We start from the raw sequence: 10,981 nt of genomic DNA on the forward strand, positions 1-10,981 counted from the left end.
TTGAAACGCACCATAGACCTTTACATACATAAAACACATGCATTTGGCTGCCATACATACTGAAATATAAATGGTAATAATTTTCTCTCTTACAGTGTATTTAGTCAACAACAACAAAAAAGTGTCAAAGTGGTTCAAAATATTACTCTGTGCTATATTCAAAAATATATATCCTGTGACAGAAATAAACGATAAAAAATTACTTGAACAATACTGCAGATTTGGTAACAGCCTTTTGTAAGAAGTAGCCTTTCATAGTTTTATAGTAAAAAGAGGCTTTTGCCAGAGATTAATATGAAGCAGATGTACAGTCTTTATTTCTAAACAGAAGAGTTGATCATGCCAATTCAATAATTTCAATTCCTCCTTTACCTGCTCTACAGCTAGCTTGATAAAGCACCGTGCAGCATTTACAGACCTCTTTGTAAACCAAGGACAGCATCATGCAAGCATGTGGACAAGTGGGTGAACGAAGCAGAATGTGCACAAGCATGAACGATTTTCTAAATATGAAGCGTAGTGTCATTATTTTGTAGTTCTGCAATATATTCAGTATTAGGGTATAAAAGTCTTGAGTAGGTTGAGTGTGATCTAACTGAAGAGGTGGGACCAGTCAAAGGCAGTGTGGATGGCTGAAGTGTCTGAAAATGCTGTGAGCGAATGGGTAAGGATGACGCATAAGGATGTGGATCTGAGGGGCTCAGATGGCACAGTCGTCCTGGTGGGCTGAGGTGAAGGCAGAGCTCCGGAGCAGGTCCAGGCAGTTGACGAGGATGAGCGTCCCCGTCAGGTGCTTCCAGCGCCGCGTGATGGGGCTCTTCATCCGGTCCAGGCCCAGGTGGAGCTCCTGGATCACGTCGCGGTAGCTGTCCCCAATCTGAGCCGCCCACGTCAGCAGAAAGTCGAAGGCTGGCTTCCACATGGCCTAGGTCCACCAAAGAGGAAATAAGGTGTAAGTTCAAGATGAAAGATTATTTAATATTTAATTTGATTTATTCTAGAGGGCATCCTTCAAGGGCATTATGGCAAGGCAAAAATTGTCAGCTGGTACAGTTGGTGATATAGTTGGACACATATTACATATTAGTCATATATGACTTATGTGACATGTGTTTCTATTTCTGAGCATGGCGTGTGCGTTTATGTGTGTGTGAGCATGTGAGTGTGTAAATTCAAACCAGAATAATCTGATTGGTTCCTTTTTTATGTTCTCACCAACACTAATCTTAACCTTCATTATTTGTTGTGTTCGGCTTTATCAATAAGCAACCGCTCACGCCTGGCATTGGTGAACACAATAAGCCCTTTCCAGCCAGTTCCAGCTGTGGACCGCAGCTGAATGGTCAACTCACCTCGCTGTCCACCACTCCATTCCGGTCTCGGTGTGGAGCCTCGTAGGCGTCCATCTGCTGCCGGGACATCTTGGCCAGTTTTTCAGCCAGCTCCCTCCAGCGGCCGGCGATCTCAACGGCTGTGGTCAGCAGAACGAATTCCATGACCAGACGTGCCACCAAGCCCTGACAGTCCATCTTCAAGAGGGCCTATGGAAGAAAATATTTAAATAAATAAAAAAGAACATCATGGTTTTGCAGTGACTGCTGTGCTGACAGTGAGTGCTGACAAGTTGTGGCTTCATAATAACAGACTGAAATAGTCCTGGTTGTCATCAGATAACTAACCAATAACAAGATCATAATACTGGCAATGACTGATCCGATCTCCAGTGGACAGATGCATGTCTGCATCTTTCTGAAAATGTAATTGGATGAAAGAATGAATGGACCCCTGGTAAATGTAATAAATCTGACATGGCTTCATCTCCTATATCGTGAGTAAATCAGCCAGACCTCTGACTAACACCAGGGTGCTGCCAGCATGGTATCACTTGACATCCTGACACAGGCCTGCGCAGGGCTGGGGATAACAGCTCTGGCTGATTGGGGAACTGCCCTCTCCCCACACTCTTTATGCCACCAGGATGATACACACCCTCTTCATACAGCCAGAGCACCCCTTGAGAATATCAAGGGTGATTTTCAGTCACTTCCCTCATAACTTTTGTTTTTGCAAAAGCCTTCCCCCCACCTCCCCACAATGAGAGTACCCGCCCCTGTGTCCTGGTGTCACTCTCCCACATTCCCCTACTCTATGTGCATTGTTGTGACTCAGGGTCCTCTCATTTTCAAAACAAAAACAACACTGTCATCACAACAGAGCCCTTCAAATCGCTCCATTCAATATTCCTTAACGTCTGTAAAATCTGTAAAGGGCTTTTTAGCACGTACGTTTTGTTCATGCCTGTGAGCGTGTTCGTTGTTGTTTGAGCTCTCCTCTACATGATGGATTGTTGTGTTGTGACAGACCAGGAAGCAGAACATAGGAGCTGCAGAAGACTGTGTACGACGCATTTCACAATTCCTTGTCCTGCGGGTTTTGATTTTAACCACAAGTGTCTGGGAGGCTGTTTCTAAGCTCTGCCCGAGACGGCCGCCAATCAGTTCAGGCCTGTTTAGCTGCTGGCGTGCTGGGCGGTTTGATGAATGCACAGATAGGCAGAGGACCAGGAAACTACGTGCTATTATGGGGCATGGCGAGCCGGGGGTATTGGGGATAACAACTTCATTTTTAAACGGAGCGAGGGAGGTGTGTGAGTTAGTGAGGAGGGGGGAGTGCAGGGAGGGAGAAAACTGTCAAACAGCCTCAGTTAAAATTTCACAGATTATCACAAGACACATATGGGGTTTTCCCATCAGACTACGTGTGAAGGACACCAGTCTGACAAGTACAAACACGCAGCGTTGATTCGCGTAATCAGCTCTGCCTGTCTCAGACATGCAAACGCTGTCATTCTTTCCGACAGGCAAATACATGTTCAACACTTCAAAAGCAGTCATGGTGCTAATAACCATGTTCATGTTCAAGATTGTACACTGGCACGCACACACACATACAGAAGAATACACATTTCTTTGTTTGATTTATATGTTTTAGATTCTTGTGCTTTAATATTTACTCCATTGTAAGGTTCCTCCCAGATTGATAGACATGGACAATCAGCACCGTGACACACATTATCAGGCACACCCCGCTAATCTCTGGAAGCTCTGATTCTGGCTTTGGAAGCAAGAATGCTAGGAATGACAGGAAATCCGTGGGGGGGTTGAGAGGAGGGGGGGGTTGGTGCAGTAGTGATGGCTATGAAAGCTTCTCTCTTCTCTCTCTCTCACTCACACTCATACTGAGGGATGGCTTCAATTTCAGACAGGAGAATGAGATAGCAGGGGTCCAGGTTGGATAGTTATCTACAAATGGGAGTCATCCACAAGGGCAGCAGCAGGGAGCTACTCAGGGTGTCTTCACCACACTGCACCATTGAATACGTTTCTCTCTCTCTCGCCCTTGAGTGTGTTTTTAGAGGGAGTGGTGAGGAGGATTTTACTACATCCTGTGTATAATTGTTTGTCTGCCGTCTCTGAAGTAACTCAATTGAAACAAATCAGCATTTTTTCAACAACAAATCAGCAACAGTTCTGTTTACAATAAACTCTGTGTGAAAGTGTGTATGTGTGTTTGAGTATTTTCTCTGAAGAACACTATACTGAAGGAGGAAATACTCCTGTGCAATACTGAAGGAGGAAAAGCTCCTGTTTCCTTTGCAGAGCTTCCAACCTCACAAACTTTAAACTGGCCACGCTTAAAACTGTCTGTCAATTTTGATCGAAATATAACAAACAGAGAAATCACAGAGACAGGGATACATTCTGAAATGTTCATGTTAAAGTGAGCTCAGCTGCTTCACTTAAGGACAAAGTTAGGAATCAGAAGCATAGAAAGTGCTCCTGCCTCAACAAGCATCCTGCGTTCCTGACACTCTTCCTCATGCCATTTTCGATTAGGTTTTCCTCAGTAGATTCAGCAAACCAAACATTCTCCAGTCACTGATTCATCTTCACAGTGAGCTCTAACCCAGTAATAGAAGGTATGGAGAGATGACTGCTGGTACACCAACAATCCAATCTTGACAAATAAAAACAAAAACAAAACCGTATTGGCCATCTCAGACACCACTTATAGAGGCAGAGGCAACAGCTACCCATAAATGTTTGGATGGCAAATCTTATTAGAACCAAAACAGTTAGCATCTCTTGAGGCAAACATGATTTGAAGGAACAGTAAAACACTGTGTGAGTGGTAACTAATTCATGTCAGCAATGACATACAGGTCAGAACAGCGAATCTCAATTTAGAAAAATAACATACAGACTTATCTGCCCCATTGGGCAAGTTTGAATTGGGAGTCAATGTTTTGAGTGAGTTTGGGGAGGTCGGCAGGCGCCTCCTGTTCCTTATAAGGCACTCGTGTTTACAGACTAACAATGAGACAGGAAACATCTGTAGAGCAGTGATTCTCCACAAAGACATGTCCTGACGCCGAGAAACGATTGCAAATCTCTGGTCAGTGACCCAAAGACGCAACATGATTTGAAATAGCAGCATGCCGTTAGTGCTGTTTTCATGAGCAACCTTTATTTGTCTTCTTATTTTTTTGCCGTTTCTATAGTGTTTCAATTAACAATACAGCACCAGATATGACAGAAACTTCAATTTCCTCTTTGGAGGAATGCATAAGAAGTTTGTCAACTATTAAATATCCAAAAATTCATGTGGACAACGGCTGTTGCCTATATTGTGTGCATTTGCATGATTAAAATAATAAAGACAATATGGCATTGGTTTTATTAAGTGTTTACACCAAAGTGCTTCAAAATTAATGTGAAACCACAATACTGCGTTTGTGTGTGTGTTCGTGTAAGCGTGCATGTGAACAGATCTATGCACTGATTCGGTGAAGTGAACATTCTGGTGGGAAAAGCCTGGGAACTGTCGCAGCACAAAACAACCTGCTTTGATGTTGAACTTCAGTCAAGTGAGAACCATTTGGAGCCAAAGCACGGGGCGGCTTCCTGTACAGAATAAATGTGTTTAAATGCCTTTGTGATGTAAGGAATTAGGGAAGACTTTAATCTGAGGGGCACCAGGTGGGGAGCGGCTCGGGCTGGTAAAACCTCCCTCCCACACGTGTGGCGTGTGATATAACAAACGCCCTGCTGGTTGGCAACACAATGCTCTGTTTAGAGTAGGCCATTGGCACAGCCACTGAACTGCTGAGAGTGCAACAACCATACGCCTTTCAGGCAGGGTTGACTTACGTAAGTCAACATTCATCTTTGCTAAAACTATTTGATAACGCTCACAAGTACTCAAATGCTCATTTCGGATAATTATACACATTTCATACATGTTATTAAATCATAACAAAGGCAGATTACACTGTATATTTTACATATATGTGTAGTCTCGATTTGGGGAATGTAAAGTACAGTAAATAAAGCACGTACATTATTTCCTTGCATCTAAAGGTTTCGAAAGTCACACTCTGTCACACTCTGAACACCTCACACTAAGGTCACGCAGCTCTTGCCATGAGAAACATCCTGTTGCAGGTTCCTGTGGACTCAAGGCCTTTGCCTTCCTGCTTTGTTGACACTGGGAAGAGGGAGCAGAATGCTCAGAGGAAGTCTGGAGCGTAGGTGAGAGAAAAGTAAACTCTTTCATCTCCGCCAAAGCCTCAGTCCCTGGCAAAACTGATGAGGTTGATATGTTGTCATCTGAGAATTAACAAGGTCTATCGGACATTAATTTTTTTTGCAACAAATGTTTCTCAAAACTGCATGAGGACCTTGTTAATTCTCAGTTAACTAAGTTTTGAGGATGTCTCCCAAATGACTCTCTTATATCTGTACTTTATTGTATTGTCTGTATAATTATGAAAACCCTGATGTTTTAAGGCTACTAATGAAGGAAATGCCACAGATCTTATAAAGAAATAAAGAAAATATTCACACTTTGCAGTATATGAATCCTTAAACTAGCACTTCCACAAGATATGTATTTGTTTTTTGTTCCTCGGCAGACCGACAATCGGAGATAAAAAAAAAAGCTGTCTTCTGAGCAAAACAGACATCCACATTTGCAATTACCCCTTGTGGACAGAGAGGAAGCTTATAATATCTGTGTAGGAGTTCTGTCAGGTCCCTTTCATCTGTGCATAAAATTACTTTTGATTTCCTTTAGCTTTTTCTCTAAAAATAAACTTGCAGGCCCCTCGTCAACGTTTTACACCAGAATATTAAACAAAGCTGTCAGAATGGAACAAAGCTGCACAAGCAATGGAGATGTAGATGATTATAACAGCTCCGAAATGAAGCCTTGAAACTCAGTAGGTAGGTTGGTTCCCCCTCACCATTATCTAAAAACATCAGTGGGGAGATCTTCACAGCTGTGAAGTAGAGGGGCAGATATCATATGTGCTGATCTGGCAGCATAACAGCCAGGAAAATAGATATGATAGAAACTTAAGCAAACACTTTATAAAAGCACAGGTCATTTGAAAGACATAAGCATACCAAGCCAGCACTTGTACTACCTTAAAGTGTACAATATTAGATGATCCTCTTTCACGGCTGTCAATTACAGATTGTGAATGGACACTGACAAGCAATGTGAAATGGCATCCACCGAGTACTAAAATAGCCTTCGAATATCAAACCAATCTTTTTTCTAATGTGCTAACAAGACACACTTAAAAGATTGATGGTTCAGCGGGAGGGAAAGGAATTTCCACTGCTAAATGCAGGTGTCCTATAACAGCTAAGGCAAGGTTTGCATGTGCTGAACGAAGATGCACACTCAACTCAAAGTTACCGGGATTGTGACACACCATTAATTATGGAAATCTAGATGCATTCTGCATGGTTCAGTCTGAAGGCAGTGAGGTATATGAGGCACTACAGGCACTAATTTTAGATTCATCTATGTGGGCAAGGTTTATGGGGACATTACTCATGTACAGACCAATTTGTCATTGGTCCAATATCTTTAACAACAGCCTACAAAAAAAATTATAATTATATAACTCTTTTTTTATTGTCAGTGACAGTGGAATAAGCAATAACATGCCTCAGAAAAGCCAATATGATGCACTGCTGTTTGTCATGCATAAAACTGCATCGCAGTCATCCAAGGGTGATGAGACCATGAGAACACACCAGTGGAAGTGGGTAGACAGACTTGAGACAGAGTCTCAAAACAGCTGTTTGCTCTATAAGAGTAAACATCCTGAAGCCTGTGTTGTGACTATGTTGTTATATCATTCTTTGGAAAACTTAAGTGTTGGTACACATAAGACGTTTTGGGTGTTATATGATAGCTGTATAACTCACTTTGACCCAAGGTAACCTGGAGAGCACTACATGTCACAATGTGAAGTGAAATGGCTGAATATTCAAAATGATAATGCGTTTTTCTGGTATTATCTACAGTTTTTCCACTAACAGAGAAGCATGTCTTGAGGAATCAGCAAGTATGTAATCTGACCATTATTTCTTAAGGAGTAATCATACCCTTGAGTTTGTCTGTTTTCATGTGACAATATAAAGGTTAGATGATGTTCAGATATTGTATGATGCAAGTCACCTGTCTCTCATCGTTCTGCAGTAAGCTTAAAGCTCCCTTTACCCACCAGCATCCAAGCTTCAAGATTATCTGAATTGTGCTTTTCTGTAGAATATAATACAAATAGCATTCTGAGCTTTGAAGACCTGATTAGCCAACTGGACAACACCTTCAAGCAACTGCCAACATAAACTACAGCTATGATTATGACAAGAAGCAGTAAAATGCGCAGATTCACTCAAAAACGAGGCAGTGCCTTCAACAGAAACTGAAAATAAGCAGAAATAATTTCATAATGTATTTTATGCTGCTGGAAGGGACATAACACTATCCATACCCTATTCTTTGATTAATCATCAGCATTGTTATGGTCTTTATGTCATATGAACTTGTCTATGAAGTTGAAAAACATTTTAACATTTTTTAGTAAAATTACACATAAACACATTGACTCAGTCTATGCAAACAGGTACTCACAGTCATGAGCTCTTTCTGGAAGGACTTCCTCTCCTTTCCCTCAGCGTTGTTGCAGTCCTCCTTCAGCCTCTCCAGCACACAGGCCACCTTCTCAGGCTCACTGTCCAGCTCCGTGCGGCAGAAATGTGTCAGGGGCAGGTTCACATACCCCAAAGCGTCCGCGAATGCTCTCCAGCTGCCAACATTCTCCATCAGTATGGTCCTCACTGATGCGTAGATGTACGTGAGGAACTTGCACGACTTCAGAATCTGTTCCAGGAGAATCACGGTCGTCAGGTCAGGCCCACTGAAGTAAATTGGCTTCACCTTCCCCACCACAAGGACATTTTTGGCATGAACCAGTCCTGTCTTTCCGTGACAGTAACCAATGTACCATTCCTTGGTCCAAAGCTGGCCCTTTAGTTTAATTCTCTCTTCGCTCAGGAGAGCTACTACGTCCCCTTTCTTGTACTCCAACAGATAGGGGTTCTTGGTCTGCCGGATAACTGTTTTGATTAATTTACCAAATTTTAAATTGGTGACCCTTCGTTCCTGAAACAGAGGGTATTTAGTGGTGGCTGCAAGTGGTGACAGCACAATTTTCTTTACCTCCTTTTTCTTCAAGAAACGCCTCTGCACTGAGGTTTTTGGTCCTATTGTAGGTGGGGGCGTGGGTGTCTGAACGCAAAACTGAGCAAGAATACAGTCCTTGTCGTCTTTGACCTGGATCTTTATGGTGAAGTCTGCCAGATCTGCCGGCGTACGTGTAGCGATCATGTAGATCATCCGACTCACCTTTCCAAGTTTGACCTGGAAGCCCCTCACCACCCTTTCCTGCCCACTGGCCTTGACCTCATAGTTGGACATGTTGGAGTACACACCCACCTGTAGGTCTTGCGGCTTTGCCAAAACAAATTGGTGCTTTCCCCATAGCTGGAGGGCAACTGGAGGCGTTGATTGGGCTTGTTTACCAACCTCACTGACCATGAGTGACATTGGGGCACAGTCATGGCCAAAAATAGCTACCACTATCTTGAAGGATGGGTGGATATGCTTGGGTCCATACACGCCAAGAGTTACCTTCTTTACAACATGCTCCCACACTGAGGTGTACGGAGCAACCGACTGGGCTTGTGCCACAACTGACACATACATGCAGGGCTCAAGGTTATCAAGGCATACCTGGACTGTATCACCGTACATGTACACGTCAGGCACAGGCGTGTAAGGACCCTCTTTGCAATCACTCCGCACACAAACCACGTTGGCTATTTGCCGGCTATCCATTTTCACTACGACAGACACCTTCATTTCCAAAGTGATTGCCGTCTTTGTCTCCATGTTGCTCAACTTAACCTCAACCACAGGGCTGACCGTGGTGCATCGGTCACTGTTCAGTTCGAGCGGTGGGTCAAGGAGAGCCTTCATGGAGATTTGCTGGGTGTCACCCACAGCAACATGACCCTCTGGGACATGGATACTGATGCTGGTGTCTGGCAGTTGAACAGCGCCACCTGAACTATCTAGTTTGCACACAATATTTGTCTCTATGGGCTGTGTTTGTCCCCACCCTGGGCTCTGACCCAGAGAGTCCAGATCATGACATGACCTTGCGAGTTTCCTGTGGTTCAGCCAAGCAGTCCGAAAATCCTCCCTGCTTTGAAACTGCTCTGGTGCTGGAGCTTTTAACCCCCCGAAGAAGACCCCCTGAGGGGAATCTCTTTGGGCCTTCAAGCTAGACAGCTCTGACAAACTGTAAGAACGCTTGCTCCTAAAAAATGGGTTGTCTTTGTTTAATGCCATGTTTGTGGTGGTGCTTGTATCAAACATGGTGCCATCAAAACCACTGACATTAATGTTACTGCTGGTGGTGTTGGAGACTGATGGAGTAAAAGTGTCAAAAAGTAGCATGTCAACCGAGCTCCTGTTGCTGTTCTGATCAACAGACCCTTGAACACCTCCGTTCAGAAAAGGGTTTGTTGAGGTTCTGGTAGAAAAAGGGTTTCCATTTTGAAGTTCAATGGGCTTCAGGACTACTCCTGTCCACTCTCCAAGGAGATCCAGCTCCTTGGCCCCATCCTCACTGCAGTCCCCAATGCTGTCAATCATCCCACTGTCACTGAGCGAGGAATCCCGATAATTAACAGGCTGAACATACGCAGCTGGGATGTATCCCATCTCTGTGTTGTTGTGGGCATACCACCACTCCCCACCTGATGTATCCAGCACAAACAGTCGTTCTCCCTTTGAGAACTTCAAGGTGGTGAAGCTGGATGGGCAGTAATCCTTGATGGCAACAACTTCCCTGGCAGTACCCAAAGCCGCAGTAGTATCGAGTCTCAAGGCACTTGGAGAAAGTACTAAAACCAAAATAATAAAAAACAAAAATCAAAATACACACCAACATTTAGTTATGAGCCAAAAATTAAGATAGTAATGACATATCATTAATATTGTACACTTCTGTCACTACATGCATATTAGCTTTATGCAACGCTTTTAATCAGTCAAACTGCTGCACAATTAAAAGCAAAAATGCATATCAAAATAAGGACACACCTTTGACATCTGTGAGAGTGGCCTCTGTCACTCCCTCACTGAGGTCAATTAGAGTCCCCTCTGACTTGCAGCGGGGTAGCACTGTATTGTTGGTAGTTCTGATTCTATGTGCAGCCATGTTCAGTTCTTTTTTTAATCCCAGTTATTTCAGCCAGGTCTCCCTTCTTGCCAGTAGCACATGTCAAGTGTTAGCAGCCGGCCATGTTGTCTGAAGAGAAACGGGAAGAGGAAGACAAAGAGCATGAGCAAGACTCAGGGAGGATATGTCAGTCTGTAAGTTTATGTACAGTCTGGTGGAAAGTTGAAAGACATGTTATTATTGTCTGGGGTTGTATAGTGTAGTGTTTGCAATCAGAAAACAAACAGGAATAAACATGAGACTACAATGAATAAACCTTAAAGCAGCAATAAGGAGTTCTGTTCCTAAACTAGCAGGCTATCTACCTTAAAG

General features: G+C 43.3%; 1 protein-coding gene across 1 annotated transcript; it reads right to left on the minus strand.

The window, feature by feature from the left end:
- Positions 1-700: 700 nt before the first annotated feature.
- Positions 701-10,651, minus strand: sh3bp4 (SH3-domain binding protein 4; the record flags this gene model as incomplete). The annotated part of the gene is made up of 4 exons (XM_080839160.1): positions 10,531-10,651; positions 7,993-10,331; positions 1,353-1,541; positions 701-925 (listed from the first exon to the last, which is right to left on the minus strand). The coding sequence occupies exons 1-4, from the start codon at positions 10,646-10,648 to the stop codon at positions 701-703; spliced, it is 2,871 nt and encodes a 956-aa protein (XP_080695286.1). The 5' UTR covers positions 10,649-10,651.
- Between the last annotated feature and the right edge of the window lie 330 nt (positions 10,652-10,981).

This window comes from Sprattus sprattus, assembly GCF_963457725.1.
Source record: "Sprattus sprattus genome assembly, chromosome: 5".
NCBI lineage: Eukaryota > Metazoa > Chordata > Actinopteri > Clupeiformes > Clupeidae > Sprattus > Sprattus sprattus.